Source organism: Meriones unguiculatus, chromosome 11, assembly GCF_030254825.1.
Source record: "Meriones unguiculatus strain TT.TT164.6M chromosome 11, Bangor_MerUng_6.1, whole genome shotgun sequence".
Taxonomy (NCBI): Eukaryota; Metazoa; Chordata; class Mammalia; order Rodentia; family Muridae; genus Meriones; species Meriones unguiculatus.
Window position 1 is genome coordinate 47,384,091 of NC_083359.1, and position 22,410 is coordinate 47,406,500.

The 22,410-nt window shown below is 48.3% G+C and overlaps 1 protein-coding gene across 2 annotated transcripts in view; it reads right to left on the reverse strand.

Moving 5' to 3' along the window:
* The window catches only part of Grin2a (glutamate ionotropic receptor NMDA type subunit 2A), a 420,942-nt gene extending 405,164 nt beyond the window's left edge, over nt 1–15,778 (reverse strand). The window contains exons 1-2 of one of the 2 annotated variants that reach the window (XM_060364161.1): nt 15,644–15,778; nt 13,733–14,164 (exon numbers count right to left, since the gene is read on the reverse strand). In XM_060364161.1, coding sequence (XP_060220144.1) covers nt 13,733–14,146 — 414 coding nt within the window. In that variant the 5' untranslated portion in view covers nt 14,147–14,164; nt 15,644–15,778. Of the gene's footprint in view, nt 1–13,732; nt 14,165–14,299; nt 14,539–15,643 lie in introns of those variants that run through there. The other variant, XM_060364162.1, reaches the window with a different exon arrangement.
* Between the last annotated feature and the right edge of the window lie 6,632 nt (nt 15,779–22,410).

The window sequence follows — 22,410 nt, forward strand, 5'->3', positions numbered from 1 at the left end:
TCTGCTTCAGTTCTGCCTCCAGGTTCCGCCTGTATTCCTACCCCGACTTTCTCTGATGGTGGACTGTGCAAATGTAAGTCGGATAAACTTTCCTTCCCAAGTTGCCTTTGACCCTGGTATTTCATCGTAGTAATAGACACCCGAACTAAGACACACTTATATTCTAGAGTGAGTTTATCTTGTTTTTGCAAAATAGGCTTTGTTACAAGCATTTGCTCCCTTAACAGAGAACCCAAGCTCAGTTCCCAGCACCCACACCAGGGGCTCAGCACCTGCAACTACAACTGCAGAAGATCCAGCGCCCTCTTTTGGCCATCGTAGGCACTGCACATACCCACACAGAGACACACACATAACTATTTTTTTAGTCTAAAAAACAAAGCAAAATAAAATAAAAAAGAACCAGCAAATAGGGATAAACTACACTCAAGTCATGGCTGAATTTTGATAGGAGCCCTTTATAATATATAAAGTTCAGAAAGAATTAAAGGTGGAAATACCTGCCATTCCAACTCATAGATAAGGGAGATCTGGAAACATGCTATTTGCTAATTAGTTAACAGCTTCTTTCTCAATGTTGTATTGCATTTTGTGAAATTTTTTTACACTGCACAAATAAATAATTAAAATAACATACCCTAACTGGCCTGGGGTGCATGCTGGCGGTCCCCACATTTGGGGGGTTATCCCAAAGTTTTGGTCCCCACAAAATCAGGGGTTATACTTGGCTACAAAGTGATTTCAAGGCCAGCCTGACCTACATGAGACTCTGTCAAAAAAAAAAAGGAGGAAGAAAAGGAGGAGAAATAGAGGAAGAAGGGGGAAGGTGAAAAGGAGAGAGGAGGAGGAGAAACAGAAGAGGGATGGCAACACAATCAAACCAACATTTTCCGCAGCAAGCAAACATTCCAAACACAGGGAATACACCTGGGAGAAGAGAAGGTGGAGTAATAATACTAATAAACTGACAACTGGATCTGTCCCTAGAATGTATAATACTATATATATTATATATGGTATACATTATACTATAATATAATTATATATTATAGTATATATTATAGTATATATTACTATATATAATATATATTACTCTATTAAGAGGTGAAAATATAAATATATGTAAATAAGTACTGATTAAATGAAAACACTTGCAGAAATGCCCACTTAGAGATTATTGGCAGTTAATCACCCAAAACAGTTTTTCCACTGTTGAATATGGCACTACCAACCTGCTCAGTGCCCTGTTTGTGTACGTGAGCCAGTTGGGCGGATACATACATAGGTTTCCTCCACTTCCAATCACATACAGCCTTTGGGAGGATGTAAAGACTTCTGGGATTCAAAGTGAGGAGGCAGGGATCATTAATTCCTCCCCCATGCCAGTCAAATCTCAACCAAATCACTCACATACTTGTAGAAAGGGAGTGTGTTGGGTTTCAGCCAGATCCCAAGCCCTAAAGCATCAGGGCTCTTGGATTTAAAAACAGGTGAAAGGTTTGAGCCGTGCAGAGCATCTAAACAAGAGAGGACAGAAAGGCTCAGAAAATAAAGGCACTTGAACCAAGCCTGACGACATGAACTCAGTCCCTGGGACCCACACGGAAGAGAGAGAGAAACAACGCCCACAGGTTGTAGTCTAACCTCCAACGACACACGCTCACCCACAGATGCCTACACATATTATAAATAAATGAGTATAATAAATAATTTTTCAAAGAACGTCAGAGGGGGCCCAGCTCTGGCTTCTACCCTATTTCTGACAGTCACTGTTAGCTCAGGCACATCCCAACAGGTACTTCTGACTCTATGCACCCTGATTGTCAGTGCATACTCCTCCCTTCAAGCTGAAACTCTAACCCCTATTTTACCCCCAGTTCCATCTCCACAAGGAACAACAACAAAAAGATTAAGACTAAAACCTTCCACCCTGGAACAGGCCACAGGGTGTCTGAACGTGTCTTTCAAATCCGACCCCACCCCAGACCTCCCTTCTTTAGTTGAACACCCCTAAATGTCTTTTCTGGGACTCTCTATACATTCCATTTAGATCCTGCACAGTGCTGAGAGTGCCTCTTTGGCACACAGCGTAGAAAGTTGCCCTCTGGAACTAAATGCCACTCTGCAGATGCTGCCATCCACGCTACTGAAGGGCAGAGCGGCTGCCATGCTCAGGAGGCCCTGCCAGCACCGCTAACAGAAACAAGCTCCACTCAGCGGCCTGCTCATGAAGACAGTCCCGGGCAGATGCTATGTTTGCTAGTATATGTGCAAAAGTTGAAACAGGAGAACAGCAATTTTAAGACCAGACTGGTGTACAGTGAGAGTCTGCCTCAAAGAAGTCAACAAGGCTGGGGAGCTAATTCTCTGGGTAATAATTGCTGTGCAAGCATGAAGACCTGAGTTCAAATCCTCAGCACCCACATACCTATGACCTCGAGCTGTAAGGGGTAGAATCAGGCATCTTGTAACTAAAAGGAGCCAGAAGCCAAGAAAAGCAAAATAGGAAAATGGAGACAGGAAGGACCTGTGCGTCCATGGTGGGTTGTTGTGTCACTCATCTAGACGTGGGCTCCATAGCAAACAGAAGTGTTGCATGTTTAAGGACTGAAGCCACCAATGATCAAGTCCTCTGTTACTGCCGCCTGCACTCACTCCTAGCAATGTATGAAGGAGCTATTCCCTTTTCTTAGACATTATATCTTGAGAAATGTGGCCCTGTTCATTTACGAATTGTATCACTACTTAAAACCTGTTGAAGTATTTGGAGGTTTTGTTTTGTTGGTTTGGGGTTTTATTGTTGTTTGGCTTAGAGCTATTTTGTTTGTTTTGTTTTATTTAAGACAGGGTCACACGTAGCACAGGCTGGTTCACATATACCCTGTACTAGCCTCTAACTCCCTAGATAGCCAAAGACAAATCTTAAACTCATCTGCCTGCCTCTACCTCTCAAGTGCTGGAATTACAAGTGTATGTCATTACAACAGTGAAAGTTTATACATTTTTAAATATTGTGCTGATGAACAATGCATCTAGGAGTCTGGTTTAGCACAGTCCACTGTTCTCGGTCCTGCAAAGTTCTTCTCCCACTGAGTTCGAAAAGCCATCTCTCCCTTTCCCAAAATAATGCAAATTCTTCTTAACCCCATGGAAGATGTTGGGCCAAGACTCCAGCTTTCACTTTTAAGCTGGATGGGTTCCAGAGACTTAGTATTTGTCCTTCATGGGGTCTGTCATTAATAAAAAATGCCAGCAAGAAAGCTTGCGATGGCTCAGGTAAAGAGGTGCTGCTAAGCCTGGTGACCTAAGATTGATCCCTGAGACCCACATGGGGGAAAGAATAAAGTGACTCCCACAAGCTCACCAGCTGTCTTCTGATCATCTCAGGTATGCCATGGCTGGTCCATGTCCATGCACGTGTGTGTGTACATATGTATGTGTACACATATATGTGTGTGTGTGTGTGTATACATGCTATTAAAATTTCAATGTGTTGAACTTTACATGTGTGTGTGTGTGTGTGTGTGTATATATATATATATGCTATTAAAATTTCAATGTGTTGAACTTTCTGGGAGTAAAGATGAGGTAACTCCCCACAAAAATCATGAAAACTAATAATAACGTTAAGTGTGAAGAGAAGGCTGTGTCATTGGCTTGACTGTACATTTCACCATGTGTATGGATATAGAAACATCATGTGTATACCTCAGAAACGCATTTTTCATTTATCAGTTATATACCAATAAAGTAGGGAGGTGGCTCTTGCAGTACAGACTATGATAAAAGTCCATCATTTCAATTTTTGTAAAGGGCCAGCATCTTAATCATGCAAGATAAGAAAACGAAAATAAGTTTAAAAGCCTGTTGTCCATAATAAAGCTAGGCAGTTGTCTGTGTGGACACTAGTCCCCAAAACCCACTGAGCACTGCAAAGAGAAATAAAATAAGTGAAAGAATAAGCACAACAGACCCACATTCTCTGTGTGTGGTTCTCAGCAAAGCCTGCAGCCCTCTGAACATCTCCTCATCTGAACACAGAGGATCGTTAAACAAATGTTTCTGGGGCGGCCAGGTTCGCCAGGTTCCCACTGAGTCATTACTCCCTGGCAGAGTTACATGAGAAACTATATGCGATGTTCCACACTGCCAGGCCCGATGCCCAGTGCAGACATACGGTCCATGGGGGAGGCATTTAGTGCAAAGGTCAAAGAGATCATCTTCTCTGCCAGCTGCGTCTGTATCTCCCACACTTCACTTCCGGTTTACCAGTGTAAGAAATAGAATCTGGTGGTTCGTTTTCAGAGGGGCCTCAGCCAGCTTATGTCCAAACACAGATGATTTTGAAAACATTGGGCCCCTACTGACACAAGGTCATACAAATAAGCTTTAAAATAAACAGGGTGTAAAGTATAGACATGAGCCCACAGGCACAGGGTTTTGCTACAAAAATGGAAAACATGCCAGGAAGAAGGAAAGATAAGACTTGGACAGCATGTAAGATTGTGCCCTCCTGAGTGCTCAGCTGAAGAGGGAAGGGGGAGGGGCTCGTTACTGGAGGATTCAGAATCTGCTCTCTTCACACAGTCGGTGCACCAGCCATTCTTAGCTGCTTTCTCAACTTTGCAACGTCAGAAATAAACCTTCCTTTTCCTACTCCAAGTCTCCAGCGCTCTCATCATGGAACAGAGATCTTTGTTTCTCCAGCCAGGACAAAGCTCACAGCAAGCCTAAGAGGGCAGAGTCAGGACCCAGCTGGCCCATGGAGGAAGAACAGTTCACACCATTCTGGACCCTTAGTTCTCCGAGGGCTCAGCTCCAGTCTCTCACAGAAAACACCTGAAGAACCTGGCATCACCCTTCATCCCCCATTTGTAGTTGCTAAAAATACACATCAGTGAAAAAATAACAGTGACAAATGTAAACATTGTGTGTTATATCCTAAGAATTGTTCAGGATGAGCCAGGCACTGATCAGAGGCAATCTTTACCCATGACCTCATTTAACACTCAAAATCATAAAAACCACGTGCTAACATTGTTCCAGTGTGGTAGTTTGTCCCCCACGGACTCAAGTATTTGAACACTCTGTCCCCAGTTGATAGAGCTCTTTGAAAAGGTTGTGGCACCTTTAGGAGGCAGAACCTTGCTGGAGGAAGTGAGTCACTGCTGGTGGATTTTGAGGTTTTATAGCCTGCTCTTTCTCTCTCTGTTTCTCTCTCTCTCTTTCTCTCTCTCTCTCCTCTCTCTTTTTTCTCTCCTCTTTTTCTCTTTCTCTCTCTCTTCTTCCTGTATGTGGATGAAAGGGTGATTAGCCAGCTTCCTGCTTCTGCCACCAGGAAAGCATAACTGTTGTCATGCCTCCCAACTATGAAGAACTCTGTCCCTCTGAAATCATTGAGAGAGAATAAGTTGCTTTTGATAATGGTATTTTTTTGCAGTGACAGAAAAGAAACTGATACAGCCATTTTACAGATAAAGACACTAAGGCTCATTCTTTAATGACCTTCACATTTTCCCAGATACTAAGTGGTTGGGCCTGAATTTTAACCCAGGTGATCTAACCCAAGAGCCAACACACTCTCCTTCTCTAAAACATTAAGATAGACCTTCTTCTGCCCACAATATCACTATCCACATTTTTGGTGAGCTTCTTTTCTTCTCAGTCTTTCCTTGAAGACAGAGAAAATTTCTAGAGCTAGAAAGGTGTCTTAGAGGTGATGTCAATCACACTTTCATTTTTCCAGAGGAAAGCAGGAGATTGAGAAAGGTGAGGGGTTGTCCCAAGGCTACACAGGTATTGGAGATGGACCTCAGGTCCTGAAATCCTCCAACTTAAGCTACTTGGTGACAGCACTCAGAGGGCAGTGCAGAGAGGGGCAAAAGGCCTGCACCTCCAGGCAAATGTCTGTAGAGAGTAACACCGGCAGCACTATGACAACCATGCACATACAGGGCAGCCCATGAGGGACATGGCCAGTGGGGGGGGGTCTGGGGACCTGAGCTCCAGTCTCTAGCATCTAAATAACAGAGCCTGTAACCCCAGAAATGGGGGTGGGCAGAGAGACACAAGAGTCTCAATGGGGCTTGACAACCTGGCAGTGAAGCCAAAATGTGAGCTCCAAATCCAGCAAGAGACTTTGTCCCTGGGAAATAGTGTGATGAGGTGATAGAGCAATAGGGCAGACTATCAGACAGTCTCTCCTGGGCTTTGCACATGCATGTATAGGTACATGAGCCTCCTGCACATGCACCTGTACATAAAGGGAAAGGAGGGAGGGAAGAGGGAAGGAAGGAAAGAAAGAGGGAGGGAGGCAGGGAGGAAGGGAGGGAGGAAATATTAACAGGGTATACCTATTTGCCTCTCAAGCATCAGACATCTCAATTCCCAACTCCTTCAAAACCAACCTCACTACAAATCAGGAAGGTGGGAATGGTGGAGCAGAGAGAGAGAGAGCCTATCCTGTCAAAAGACAATAGGTGGATAGGATGACTTATCTTCAGCCAACAGTTGCCATGGAGAAGTGGCAGTGTGGCCAGGCCTTAGTTTTTTTAAGCTTTGATTTAAACTTTAAAGTGTTGGTAACTAATTGAAATTGGAACTATAACGGCTGTAGAAGTGTGGGTGCAACAAAACACCCAGCTAATGGCCCCATAACCACTCCTTTCTGTGATGACCTCCTTGCAAGATGAGTCAGTAGATGCCACCGACTCTCACTGCAGACCCAAGGTTCACTCCCGTTCCCCCTCCCTCTTTCCTCCCTCTCTTTTCCCATTCAATCTGTCTAGAGCAGTGTTTTCCATCTGAGGCTACCAGAATGAAGCCTAACATAACCCTCAAAACCTAAGACCAGAGCCATGAGGGGTCAAAGTCATTCCCAGGAAGCCAGAAACCCATTTGGAGAGTTAGTCATGCCTTCTGAGATGCTGCCTGCTGCTCCCTGGTGATTTGTGTGGGAGGCAGTGGATGACTGCCTCTGACATGCCTTCTCCATGCAGCTAGAGCAGGCTTCCCACCCTCCCCAGTTCCCTGCCGATGCTGCAGCAGCCGCTGAGTGGGCTCCTCTCATGCTCAGATCTGCATGCCTGCCCTTTCCCTGTGCCTTAAGTGCTTAATGGGACAGCCCATCACTCGCATACAGCTGGGGAGCTGCCAGGTCGCAGGGCACCAACTTCCCCACCACCACTGAGCTATCATTTAGCATTATTCCAGGAGGCTTCGTGTGCAGCCCCTGATTCATGCTAGTACCCAGGACGGCTAGTAATTATCTCCAGTTAGAGAGAGAAAGAGAGTTGGCACACATCTATGAAATCAGTTCACGCTTAGGAAACAAAAAAAGCCCTGGAACATACTGTGATGTGTTGGTCTGTCCGGAAGCTGCAGCGAGCTGGAGACAGAACTAATGATTTGATTCATTCAATCAACAAACACTTATCAAGTAACCAAAGCAAAAGGCAGTGTCCAGGCAGGCATGGCCTTTGTCCATGGCCCAAAGTGACTGTGCCCAGTAGACAAGGAGGCATGCAGAAACAGCTCAGCCGAGTGTGGTCTAAGGACTCTGCAGCCACTTGAAATCAAACCTGAGCATCCAGTTCAACACAAGGAAAAACCCCAAGAACAGATAGTCAAGTTTTAAAAACATAAAAGCATGTTGGAAAATAAAACTAACTCAAAACCAGAGGGAACATAGTGGAGTCTCTTCCTCCTGCTGCCCCTAAAATACAATATTTATACATAAGCCTTCCATTTTTTTAAACTTATACAGTATTTTTTAAGCTTCCATTTTTTTAAACTTATACAGTATTTCTTAGGAATAAAATAAATAAATAAATAAACAAGAAATCAGAGATCAGTACAGAGGCCTGGGCCAGGGAGGTGGCTCAGCAGGCAAAAGCGTTTGCCACATACCCTGAGGACCTGAGCTCCACCCAGAACCATGTGAAAAGCCTAGTGTGCACATCAGAAATCACAGCGCTCACACAGAAGATGGGAAGCAGAGACAGGAGGTGGGCGGAAACAGAAGCATCAGCTGGCAGCCCAAGGGCCACTGTGCAGAATACACACTGTGGCAGAAACAAGGTGGAAGGAGACAGCAGACTCCCGAAAAGTTGTCCTCTGACTTTCACATACATACATAGATCACAGGCGTGTGCACACACACACACAGAATCACACATGTGCACACACAAGCAGTCACACACACACAAGTCACACATACACACACACTCGCACATGCACATACACACATGCACACAAACACAGAAAAAAATTAAAGACAAAAGATACAGAGGAGTCCCTAAAAATACATGAACTGAAAGATCAGAGCTAGAACCAGGGTGCAGCTCATTCCCAACATCAGAAAAAGAAACCAAAGAAGAAATGAATGGGAAGAGGGAAGATCCACAATTTCAAGGAGGAAGACTGAAGCCATGTGATCCACAGGGATCACAGGGATATAGATCCAACATAAGCCATGTGAGCTCAGGTGTTAACCCCCGCAGGGAGATAGGAAATAAATGCAGCAAGATCGTGCCGCTACCTACGGACAAGGCCGGGCTATCTGCAGCATCCCAGGAGCCCCTTGCCTGTGTCAAGGAGCCATAAGGGAGTCACCCACACAGATGGGTCCACCCTGCACCCGAAGCCATGAAGGAAGAAGGTTCTTGACTGAGCTGTTGATGAGAATTCTGGTTTAGAAGCACGTACCGTGGGCCTGAGGGTGCAGCCTGGTGGGAGAGCATTCGCCTAGCACGTGTAAGGCCCTGGCTTTTCTCTCCAGCAACACAGGGAACATGAACAAATGAAAGCACATTCCTTTACAGAGACGAGGCACAAGAAACTCTGCAGCTAGGGGCTGGGGCCGTGGGCAGAGTGCTTGCCCATTCACAGAACTTTGGGTTTGACCCCAGCATCACATAAACTGGGCATCATTTCAAGTGCACATAATCTCACCACTTGGTGGGTAGAGGCAGGAGAATCAGAAGTTTATGGTCACTGTTGAACTGTGTAACAAGCCTCAGGACACCAGGGGGTTCGAGAGACCCTGAGGAGCCCCCTTGTTATCCAAAGCAGAGTGGCCAACCATGAGACCATAAACACACAAACAACAAAAGCTGACTCGGCAGCTTCTATTTCTGTATGTTTGTGCATATAGCTACATGTGTGTAACAAATATAATCAAAGTAAAGGAAGCTATCAATTTGAGGAAGAGTATGGCTGGGGAAGGTGTCTGGAGGAAGGAAAGGAAGTGATGTAATTATATTTCAATTAAAAATAAAATGCACTTGCTCTGAAAATAAGCTCAATAAATGTGTGTATATATGTATATGTGTGTGTGTGTGTGTGTGTGTGTGTGTGTGTGTGTATATGGTGTAGGGAAAGTTGGTTGAGAGCCTACTGCATAGAGTGATATATGTGTGAAATGAGGAAAGGACAATTCAAGACAGTGGAAATAACCAAGAAGACAAGAGAGGAGGTACACAGCAGACAGGCCAAAGAATTTCCCAGAATTAAAGACATTTGAGTCTTCTGGCCAAAAATCTCAGAGTATAGACTACAAAAAAAATGATAACACAAAAATAGTATAATTCTGAAATTATAACCCAACGAACTGTTCTTAGAAGAAATGCATTCACACGTTGCCACAGTTAATCCTGCTGATAAAATTTATGGTGAGCTTTTTATTTTCTTCTTTAAACTTTAATGTACTTTCTAAGTGCTCTACAATGAAAAGACGTTACTTTTATAGTATCTATGGAAGAGAATTCATTATTTCAAAACACATATACACACAAACACATTCTTTAATCTGCCCTCAAAGACTTACATTCTAAAAGCAGGAGGTGGACGGCACATTAGGGATACTCAGGGGTTCCTGCGGCCTCTGCATGCTGCTGCACACACTCATGTGCACACACTCACTCACACACACTCAAACACTAAACAAGGGCTGAGGAGACAGCTCAGCAGTTAAAAGCACTGGCTGTTCTTGCGGTGAACCAAGTTCTATTCCCAGCGCCCACATGGCGGCTCACAACCATCCATAATCCCAGTCCTAAGGGGTCCAGCAGGTGTGCATGTGGTGAACATTCATGCTGGTGAAACATTTGCATTTTTAATCTTAAAATAAATAATTAAAAATAAACATACCAAACAAAGTCCACACAGTGACTGGCATGGATAAGTGACGTAGGTAAAATATGAACCCAGCCTTCTCTCCCAGGGGGCCAGGGGAAGGAAGAATCGAGGATGGCAACCTTGCTGGGTTTCCTGTGCACCATCAGTAGGTGTCACTTGGACAAGCCAAGGTGAGATGGGAACTTCACCTACACCAAGCTTAATGCTCACCACCAACTTAATGATATTGCAAGACTACCCACCGACACCGACAAAATCAGTGCCTGCACACTCACTTAAATTAACACTTCAAACACCTGCCACTTGACACCACTGTACTTGTGTAAAGCAGTGGTTCTCAGGCTGTAGGTCAAGACCCTGAATGAGCCTTTCATAGGGGTCACCTAAGACCATTGGAAAAAAAAAGATATTTACTGTTCATAACAAAAGTACAGTAGCAAAATTACAGTTACAAATTAGCAACAAAATGATTTTACGGCCTGGGGTCACCACAGCATGAGGAACTGTACTGAAAGGTCACGGAATCAGGAGAGTTGAGAACCACTGCTATAAACTTTGTTCAAGACTCATGCAGACTGAGAGAATGGTAAAAATGATGTATGCCTGACGGCTTGTGTGAGCATGATTGTGTGCACCTGTGTGTGTGTGTGTGTGTGTGTGTGTGTGTGTGTGTGTGTTCCTTTTAGCTGATGATCAACTATTATCACACTGTCAAATCAGAAGTGAAAAGAACATAGGTATTTTCTGGGTGACATTACTCAATTGGAATCCCATTAAAGGACCGTGTCAGTCTGGGGAGTTTGAGGCTTTCTGGTCACAATATTGTCAGCACACCTAAGCAAGGCAGTTTTAGATCCTGTGACTAGCTCTATAAAGCTAAATAAAGTCCACTGAGTGTTAGCAGTAACCCAAACAGGTGGTGAAGAGATGCCCCAAACATATGCATTTCTAATGAAGGAAAGGCTGTTTGCATCTCAAGACAACTTCTCTCCTTTTTAAACACATCCAGATTCCTCCAAACCCACTCCTCCCCACATCCCCTGTTCTTCCTTACATGAGAGCCAGCATATGCTCTGCCGCTCTCCTCCCACTTCAGCGACTCCCTGCCATCTTGACTCATCTTCCTCCATTTCTAATACAATCAGGGCTGCAGAAATCCCTCCTAGACCAACTCTGGAAAGCCGCAATTCAATGAGTAGAAGCTGGTCCTTCTGGTGTGCTTGAACAATTAATGCTTCTGTCCTCTCTTCTCTCTTGCTCTGCAATCTCTTGTCTTCTCTGGGAATATCCTTAAACATCGTTTTGCCATTCCCTGGGTCCTTTTTTTCCTCCCTTACTCTGAAGTATTTGCTTCTGTTCATTTAAGTGTACTTTGACCACATCCCATAAGGCAATTTTACCCCCAAGAGGAAGAGATACATTCACCTATTCCCCTGACTTCTCAAAACTTCCTTTTCAGGGAGGCGCAGAGGTTGGGCTAGCTAGGCAGAGACCACCATTTTATGGGCCAAGGTTCCTTGGTAGTAAAAGTCATAGCATACCAAGAAGTACTCACATGGGGGGGGGTGCTCCTTTCTGTTGCCACTGGATGAGTAAGTCGAGTGAATCCCTGCACCACCTTGCCACCTCACAGTCAGAAGAGAGAGCCAGAAAGCCACACAACACTCCCAACCTCAAACCACCTTCCCAGGTCACGTGGGAGCAGAGCTCTCTGATGACTCTCACTAGATAGCCCAGGCTGGCCTGGAACTCACGGAAACCTGTCTCTTGAATGCTGGGAACAAGGTCTGAGCCTTTCATCTGTTTTTTTACATGCCCTGCTGTACCTGTTCATTTTTATGTGTTGCTTCTACAGCCAAAACATTTAAAGATCAACGATGATAGTTATAGTTCACAGTCTAATCCCCTTTCCCCTCAACTAAATAGAAGCCGCCATTCTCCTTCTTGGTGCCTCTTGAGAAGGCTGTTCTCTTCTCAACTGTACAAGCCCTCTAAGCTGATTCACTGCCCTCTGCCATGACTTGGTACCCCATACATAATATAATGAATGCCTTGTCCCTCTTAAATAAGAAATAGTATGTTAGAGGGTCAAGGTTTGATTTCCCCAGATCACAGCTTGAGACCAGAAAAACAGGTATCTATTCTCATCACCCACTGTGAGAAGTCTCCTAACAGCCCTATGCTTTAGCCACTTTGTCTGAGAGTTTCGGGGTGTTCTAGTAATTCTAAGGCCCTCTGCAGTTCTGACGTGGCCCTTACACTGTGAGCAGAACTCAGCTGTTCCCTGCTTTTATTACACTGGAAAAGGAGCCTTCCAAAGCAGAGAGGCGGCTGTAGGATGATCATGTCAGATGAAGATCCTGCTGAACAGAGGACCCTTTGAAACAAGTGTTCAATGAGATACTGTATCAGTTTTGTTTTCACTGCATGTGCCACAGCCCAGGGTACCTGGCAGAGTTAGTACGGTCACCAGAGGAGCTGTTGGGAAGCACTGAGCAGAGCTGAAGCTGATTTGATGAACTCAGCAGCGTGTCAAGAAAGACAAAAGGAAAGTGCTGTGCGGAATATCCACCTGTTCCTCCAGTCCTACCCTGCTACTTAAGGAACACTCTCCCAGAAGTCTGCTGAAGCAGGCAGGGAGCACCGGTACCCCCGCCTTCCTGCCAGCCTTTCCGAGGCTTCTGTGCAGCTAAGGCACGCTAAGCTCAGCAGCATCTCCTTCTCTCTCCTCTTTGTTTTATTTCTCCCTTCCAACTTTCTTCCCCCTCTTGACTTCAGCATCTTTCCTAACAAGCTCTCCTAGCATCCCACTCAACCCTCAAGCCCCTCCCATCCCTTCTCCAAACCAAGGGACTGTTGTCCAAAAAAAGCCGACAAAGTCAAACACATTCTCTGATTTCTGAAATTCAACTTCCATGCCGAGGTCCATCTTCCAGAGCCTTCCCTCTGAGAATCTTTGGAGGCCCTGTAGTGAAGTTGTCAGCCCACACAAGAGCTGTGGAAATGAGCCCCTGGCCCTCCAACGCCCTGGGCCTGGAGTTACTTCCCTGTCCACATGCCTACTCCCTAAAGACAAAGCTTCACCCACCCGCCTCCAGCCTGGGATTCCCTGGTTTCCACCTCCACTCCTGTAAGTCTAGGCAAGCAGGAACCTGTCCCCTTTTGCGTTTTCTAAAAACCTTGTATGCCCCTACATAGTAATTTTAAGTAGTTTTAATCACCTTGCCAAAAGAAAGAAAATGGAGTGTCCGGCAGAACTGACACTGTAGCAATAAGGCCATATTGACCCGAGTGCCCCCACGCTTGCCTCTGAGCTATCTGAAAATCTCCGAACACTCCATCTCCACCACAGCCCATCCTACTTTTGAATTTTCTCTGCTCATCCTGGCACACCAAAGTGTGTCTGAGTACCCCATCTTCAGAACCAAAAGCAAAGGGTGTTCTCCTCATGTCTGGGTTAGAGAGGCACAGCGCTGTTCTCAGAAGGCAGAGGCCACTTAACCTGCTTTCATATGAGCAGATGCTAGGAGCGCCCTTGACATTGGTAGAATCCGCCCCTCCAGGATCCTGACAGTCCATATCCTACTGGCCTTACCTTGTCAGCCATGATCATAGATGCACCCCCGTGAATGCCCAAGATGGGGATGAAAGTCTGCGAGGAGATAAAATCCAGCATCTGAGCCACAGCCTCCTGGTCGGTGTCGTCTCCAAACACGAGGCCATGGATGCGAGCCCCGGACATGAGGTCGCACACATGCGTGATGAGGCTCTTAGGGTCAGTACGGTTCATCAGTAACGCCACCACGTTCACGTCCAGGGGCAAGCCTGTTGCCTGCTCCGGGCCCCACAGATTTCGAAGTTCGCGCTCCGTCACGTCGTGGCTGTGACCCAGCAGCACCGCAATGTTCAGCGCTGGGGGACCCTTCTCCGCCGCCGCGTCCTGCGCCGGACCGCACCAGACCAGAAGGGCCGGCAGTACCAGCAAGGTCCAGTAGCCCAGTCTGCCCATGGTCGCCACTTAGGGTCCCTGTGAGGTGCGGGAGAGAGAGAGGAAGGTGGTGGTCAGTGAAGGGCCCGCGTGACAGGACTGACGGCCCCAGCACCCGCTCTAGGAGCCAAGTGTGTAACCCGGCCCCAGCACCGGCTGCTTTTTATCACTCACCGGGGTCCTCATCGCTGATGCCAGCCACATTCCTCGACCCATGTCCATCTCCATATACTACCCCAATCCAAGCTATTTCTCCATCCCTGTCCCCAAGCCCATCCTGGCATCCTGACGCCTTCACTTCTGTCTCCAGCCGCTTTCCCCAACCCTAACTGGGTCCAAACCCCACACAAGATTCCCCAAATTTGACGCAGACCACAGGTCCTGAGCGCCCAGAGAGCCATGAACCCCACCACCACCCGCAAACAGATGCCCAGACCAAGCCCTCTCTGCAACCCTCTTCCTCCGCAGGTGCGTGGACCAAGTTATCGACCCCGCCCCCTGCTCACGCGCAGCGAACTCCGGACCAGCTCCTGCGTGAGAGGCGGTGCCTGCATACCGCAGCCGGAGTCTGTTGCGTGCCTAGGTGGTGAACTGACCCCACCCCCTGGGAGCCCGCCCAGTGCGCCACAGACCTCGCTCCGTTAGTGGCACCCAACGGCTGCAGATCCCGCTGCAGGAGACACACCAAGCGACTGGAAGTGACCCCAGACTCCCGGGTGCCCGGGGTAACTTGAGGCCAGCCCCTCCCACGACCACCTTGCTGGAAGAGGTCATGAGCCGGCTTCCGCTCTATGGCGAGCCGCCCCAGGACCCGACCCCTACACACAGGGGCGCACAAGCAACACACAGTCTCTCGCGCAGCGTAAAATGCAGAATTCTGGAGAGTAGGAGCCCCGCTCCCACCCCCCGCAAGTGGGCCAAGGCGTGGGAGCTGGCAAAGAACGTGCGGGGGTGGGGGGTAGGATCCCCAAAAGCTCTCAGATGAACGAGGAGTGTACAACTCCTCCCAGCCTTTCCACTGCAGACCCTGGAGCCAAATCTTAGTTGCACGTGGGCAGTGGGCTGCACATGCTAACAGACACGCGCGCTTTTCTGCGCACATTTCCAGGCCGCCGTGGAGATGCCCACGGCCAGCTGGAGCCTTCAAACGTCCTCAGGCAGTGCGCTCACAAGCACTGTGCCAGGTGCACAGCGGTGCTTTCCTGCGTAAGCCTGCACGGTCGTGCACGCGAGTACAAGCGCGCGCCCCTCGCCCGGGTGTTGCACCCGGGGGAAGTTGGGGCAAACTCCAGCCCTAGCGTTTTAGGGTGAGCAAGGTGGAGTGCAGGACCGCAGCGCCACCTGGTGCTCTTCCAACGCCTCACCACTGGACTCTCCCTCTCCAGGTTTCTCGTTCCGGATTTCTCTCGCTCGCTCTTTTCCCCCCTCTCCCTCCAGAACCCTCTCCTCCTCTCTCTTCACCGGTTGAGCCTATCTCCTTCCAGGCCCAGAGAGCCCGTATCACCAACCAGGACGTACCTGTAGCCGGAGAAGGTGGAGGATGCAATGGGGCGTGCTGCGCGCGCGGGCATCTCGGCCGCCTCAGCAGCCACCAGGCTTAGCGGGTTCCCGCATGCTGCGGCCCCCGCGCGCTCCCCTCGCTGTCCCGCGCTGTCCGCATCACCCCCACGGGGGGCGGCTATCCCAGCCGGAGGCTCTGCAGCAGGGCTCTAACCGGGCGGAGGAGAGATGGAGAGGCAGGGTCAGCCCACCAGTGCGGGGGAAGGTGGGGGGAGGAATGCAGTCTGCAGTGCTCGCAGCCCCCTTATGTACCCGGGGGGCTCCATCAGAAGGAAGCTGGAGCTCGGTGCCCACGGCAGCCCGGTGCGGATCTTCAGTCCCTGTGGCTGGTAACCGGAGCTCCTCTCAGGGACGCAGAGTGGAAGCCCAAGGTTGGGAGCCCCAAGAAGCTTAGTGGGAACCTCCACCCTCACCCCCTACCACCACCCCGGCGCCGGCTACTGCGAGTTGTGCGACTAGGAGCTGCTGAGCCGCGGGGAGGGGGGACGAGGTGGGGGGAAGAGGAGGGAAGGAGGGGGCGCTGGCTGAGTTTGCGACGAGCGAGGAGGAGAAGAGGGGGGAGGGAGGGACGCGGGCTCCCGCGGTCCCGGATCCCCGAGGGAGGTGTGATCACTCCCACGTAGCGACCCTCTTGTGCGTCCTGCTGCCCCCTCCTCTTCAGATCTCCCCACACCGGCTTCTCACGGGGCCCTCCCGGCTCGGCGTCCCGCGCCAGCACTCACCGCAGCCTCTCTCCACATAGTTCTCAGCAGTGGCCACCCCTGGTCATCTCCAGGGCTGATCGCTGCGGCCGCGACTCTCAGAGCTCATCCGGCCCCATGCTCCCGCACAGCACCCCGGAATCGTCTCTCCCAGAGCCCTGGCTCAGCTTTCTGCTCCACTCCGGACAGCAGCAGCCGGGTCCTCTGAGCGCGCCTGGACACCCTCTCCGCAGCCCAGCTTCTGTCTGGCTCTGGCGTGCTGTGTGTGAGTGTGTGTGTGCGTGCGTGTGTGAGAGAGAGTGGGAGCGCGCGCGCGCGTGTGGCCGGGGATCCCCGCGGTCCCTGGCCGAGAAGGGCGCGGGCGGAGGACCGCAGCTCCCTCCGGGCCCTCCGCTGCGGGGCTAGCTCCGCGCCGGGCGTCCGGTCCCTCACTTGGCCAGCGGGAGCCCAGGAGAGTGCCTGGCCACCGCGGTTCACAGCACTGGAAAAGCCAAGATCCTGGGGCGCGCTTCTGCCGCGGTCGCCCGCCGAGGCGGATAGCGGAAGGCAGACCAACTTAGGACTTGTTCTCAGCCAGCGAGACGCAACGCAGCAGCCCCCGCGCAATCCGATGGTGTTTGGAGCTCCGGCCCGCCTGCAGCCGCCCACCCTGGAGGCGGGCCGAGGCAGACCCCGCAGTCCCTAGGCGGCGACGTGGAGCGCAGCCACCCTCTTCTGGAGCGCACGGCGGCAGCGAACAAGGCCAACCTAGGTGTCTGGCTGGTGATGGGGGGGTGGTGGGGGTGCTGCGGTGGCGCGCAACCTTGGTGCTGAAACCACGCTCTCCGCCCGCTCCCGGGCGTCTGGTGCTGCTGAAGAATCAATTATTCAGATCTCTGCTACTGCTTCCTCCTTCGGTGCCTCACGCAGGGTGCAGCAATCCCTACTCCACGCAAGGCTCGCCGACACGCACACACCCGCCCAGAGAGTCTGCTCCGATGCTTCTCTCAATGCCTCACCACCCTGGCATGGGAACCCACTCTGATGTCAGGGAGCCAGGAGCCTAAAACCAAAAACATATACACTCTCTCCCCCACGTACAGGCGCGCGCACGCGCGCGCTCGAGCACACACACTCGCGCGCGCACATACACACACTCACACATATACGCACGCGCACACACATATACACACTTGCTGCTTTCTTCTCTAAGTTGTACCAGACAAAAAGTAGCCCTGTGGTTGCCACTTCTAAGTCACCACAGGGATGAGCCGAGAGCCTGGGGCTAACTGGATGTGGTAACTGGCTGGCTCTAATTCTAGCGACTGAGCATGAAGCTCATTGTTAGATGTGCACACTTGACCTTTATATAGTCTCGGCATCCCAAATGCTTGCCTCTGCCTTTCTTCCTTCAGGAGAAAGGTCTTAAGCTCTACTTGATGCCTAATGTCACCTGAATGCTTATGCCCCAAATCCATTTGTTAAAATCCTGAGCCCAGGTAGGAGTACTGGCCTTCACAGAGTGATTAAGTCAAAAGAAGAGACTCGCAATAGTATCTTTATAAGACATCCCAGAGCTAGCCAGCTAGCCAGCTCCTAGCCCTGCCAGAGCAAACCACCACCACCCCCTCCCAAACACAGAATCTGCTTCATGTTGATTTCAAAGAAGCACCGTGAAAAACTTCTTGTGGTTCCTAAACTGGGTAGCTTTCATTACCACAGGTCCACCAAACTCAGGCATCACCATTTTTAATGACTGATAATCGGGAAAAGCAGGACTGAGCAAGACCAGCAAAAATGCCTGTTTCTCTGGGTTATTTGAAATAAAAAGAAAATGGCCTTGGTCAAAGAATAAACAAGACATAGCTCTTAGTAGGTGCTCAGGAAATATAAAAGCCCTCTAAAGTGACCCATCCAGGAGGGAGCGTACTCCCAGCACATTGATATGACTGCAGAGGAGCAGGCAAGAAAGAAATGGGGTCCTGGAGACCTGTGGGTTTATCGTGGAGCTGACCACTGTGTGTGGCATTCCTTGGGGTTTTACACAAAAGAAGGGGAGGAGGCAGACAGAATCTGGAAGGTAAATGAAAATGCGGGAGGGATGATGTGATGTGACAGAGGCAGAGAGTGGAGCAGTGGTCCGTCTGAGCTGGTCCTCTCTCTTGGGTGGAGATCTGACCTGGAGATTCAAGGAACTATACATCTGCAGCCAGGTAAATGCACGACTGCCGTCCCAACCCCTCAGGAGGCTGTGAACCTGAGCAGCATAGTGAGACCCGATCTTCAAAAGATAACCAGCAAATAAGCACACACCTGAAGTCTGAACCAAACAATGCAATGCTAAGTCAGACCTGGCAGTGCAAGAGCTTTGAGTTCAAGCTTTCCATGCAGACTGAGTTCAAGGCCAGCCTGGGCAACTGATTTCAAATGCCATAGTTTTGTCCCTTCTGTTAACTTCATATAAATGGAATCCACTAGTCCCTGCATTGTTTTGTTTGTTTATTCTTTAACTAAAACTGATGACTCAAAGTTTCACCCATTTTGCTGAATGTGTTGGTGGCTTTTTATTGTATTTTTTAAATATTTATTTATGAGGGGGTCAGAGGGCAATTTTCAGAAGTCATTTGAACCTTCCAGCTTACTGAGGCAGGGTCTGCCTTGTAGTCTGCTACTGTATTTCAGGCTAGTGGCCGGCAAGCTTCAAGGGGCACGCTTGTCTCACAGTAAAGTGTTAATATTCTAGATTCATACCATCACATCTGGCTTTTTACATAGGCTCCAAGGACAGAACTTGTGGTGTCAGGCTCGTGTGCTTGTGTGGTTAGTGATTTTTCCCAGGGAACCCTATCCCTTCTTCCTGTTTATTTGCAATCACTGAACTGCTAGCTTTCTATATGAATAAACACATTTTGTGTCCAGTCTCCTATATGTAGGCAAGTTTTGTAGGATGTGGCCTTTTAAATTAGCATGCTGGACTAGAGAGATGGCTCAGACTCTTGGAGAAGACAGGGGTTCAGTTCCTAGCACCCAAGTGAGGTGCCTCACAACCACCTGTGACTCTAACGCCAGAGGATCTAATGCACTCTTCTGGCCTCCTCAGGCATTGCACTCAGGGACACAAATCCACAACCAGACACACACACACAAAGACAAAAGTGAAAATAAAATCTTTGTAAAAAAAAATCCTCAGGATTACAGTTCTTTGTGGGGCTAAGCAAGGTGTTTTGGTGTCTTTGTTTCATTTTGTTTATGTTTGTTCAGGTTTGATCTGGTTTTTGAGGTGGAGTCTCACGCATCCCAAGCTATGCTAGAGCTCACTGAAGTAACTGAGGATTGCCTTGAACTTACACCTCTCAGGTGCTGCGATGAGAGGTGTGTGCTACCACCCCTGGTTTATAGGTGCTAAGGGTCAAGCACAGGGCTGCGCATGCTCTGCAAGCATTTGACCAGCTGAACCACCTTCCAATCATATTTTTATTCAATTTGATTTTTGTTGCCATGCAATCCTTACACGTATAGTGGGACAGTATGGTGTTTTAACACATGCTACTTCATGAACTGATCAAATGAGATAACTAGCATTCCCCTATCCTTAATGTTTCTTGCAGCATTCTTTTTAAAAACTCTACTTCATTTGGGGTGTTTAGGCCTCTTCCTCCCTTCCACCAAACTCCCAACCTTAAAAAAGAAAGAAAGAGAAAAGGTTAATGGGGAGAGGGGACCCAGTCCCCTTTACTTCTCCCAGCTATTTGGGGTCAAGGGATTCTTTCAGGTCTCTATACCAATCTCCGTCAATTGCAGGCACAGCTAGCAGCCTCCTCCATGCCTCTGCGCCCATCTCTCTGCTCCAAAGTGCCACACTGCTCTGGCCTCTGTTCTCACCGAACTGCTACACACCACACACCAATACCGAATGGCACACCGAAAGCACACCTTCTCTTTCTCAGCTCTCAGATTTATACTGTCAGGGTCCTAGACCACACCCCTCTCCATGCTGCACGTGGAAGGCTGTTACCAGCTGGCAAAAGCCACACTCCATAGAAGACAATTAACAAGTGTGCACAAACTATAGCCCAGCTAAAATCCCACAGTTGGAATTAAACCAAAAGCACATTTATGTAAGATACAAAGAACCCAAAACTTCCATTACAGTTTCTCAATGTTTGGAGCCTTGAAGCATTAAGATCTCGATGAAATAAGTAACAAGTTACTTTGAACTGCAGTTGTCCCTCCACTTCATAGTTCCAGAATTTGCTCTTCTACACACATGTGTCTGGGTTCCCATTTACCCTCTCTACCTTCTATCTTTTCCAATGTCTAACTACTCATACCAAATTTTTTCCCTTCTATATATGGCAAAGAACATGCAGTAATTGTCTTTCTGTGTCTGGCCTATTTGATGCAATATATTGCCCAGTCTCGTCCATTTTGCTGCAAATGACAGAATGCTGTCCTTCTTTGTAGCTGAATACTGTCTACTGTGCATCTGTGTCATTCTCTTTTAAGCCATTGAAGGACAGCTGGGTTGATTCCACAGCTTAGCGATTGTGAACAGTGGTTTGGAAAGCTGGGATTAAATCTATGGCTGATTCTGATGATCTCCCTTCATTTTCCTCTCTTGTATATCAGTGCTGAGCTTCGAACTGATTCTTGTTTGATTACAAACTACAAGTATGGTGTCTGACTTGTAAAAAACCAAATTAAATACTTATGGTCCCTTGTAAATGCAGGAAGATGGAATTTATCCAAAGAAAGTTTGTCTCTAAAGCCACAAAAAAACTGACACTTCCTTAAGATAGTCGTCTCACCAGTATAAAGAGACATCTTGGGTCAGGCACTGAAACTTCTCCACACACTTAACATGGTTTTAGACTCATGAGAGTCTGACCCTACGCTACACTGCAAAGTTAGCTCACTCCAGGCTTAGGAAGCCAAGTCATATTCCAATGGCAGCAAGGCTTCCTCACAGTAGCAGTCCTGACCAAGACTGTGAACATGAATAGAGAAAAGGAAAAAGACCAAGAAGAGATTAGAAAAGGAAAAGTGAAGATTAGGGCAATAAAAGGAGGAGAGAGAAGGAAAGGAGAGAGGTTGAAAGAGGATGTGGTGGCTAGGTTCATGTCAACTAAAGCTGTTAGGGAGGAGGGACCCTCAACTGAGAAAATACCTCCATAAGGCCTGGCTGCTTGTAAGGCATTTTCTTAATTAATGACTGATGAGGGAGGGCCCAGCCCACTGTGGGTGGTGCCATCCCCAGGCTGGTGGCCCTAGCTTCTATGCAGGCTGAGCGAGTCATAAGGAGCAAGCCAGCAAGCAGGTCCCGCACCATGGCCTCTTCATCAGCTCCTGGTTCCTGCCCTGTTTGAGTTCCCGTCCTGATGATGCACTGTGATGTGGAATCATAAGCCAAATAAATAAATAAACCATCTCCTCCCCAAGCTGCTTTTCATTACGGTGTTTCATCACAGCAGCAGTGCTAACTAAGACAATGGCAGAAAAGAAAGAGGAGATGAGGGTAAGAGATGGGAGGAAAGGAGAGGGGGAGCCCAGGTCAGTACCATTCTTCAGTCAATTGTCCCAATGGGTTAACCATAAGTCACATTGTGAAAGTTACTAAATTACCTAGTGTGATCACAAAGGAACAAGTTGTTCTGACTGTTTTCAATCTCATTAATTGATCTTCTAAACACCACACACACACACACACACACACACACACACCAAGACCCTGCTGTTGCTATATGCTTTGAATTGGTCAAATGTCATTGTTTGAGACAAGTTGCCACATTGTGTTTATGAAACCAAACTAAAATCAGCCAGTTATGGACTAGACTTCATTTTACATTACAAAGGAAACAGATACTGAATTATAGCACTTTAAAATGGAAAGCACTGCTGATTTATCCTGCATGGTGTGTTTGCTGCTCAAAAAACTGCTAGCCCACACTGCTTTAAGATGCAAACAGCACCAACCAGCACAAGAGGCTATGGACAGAGGGCAGTGTTCCCACATCTCTCGGAAACTAGTCCAGCCGCTACAGAAGC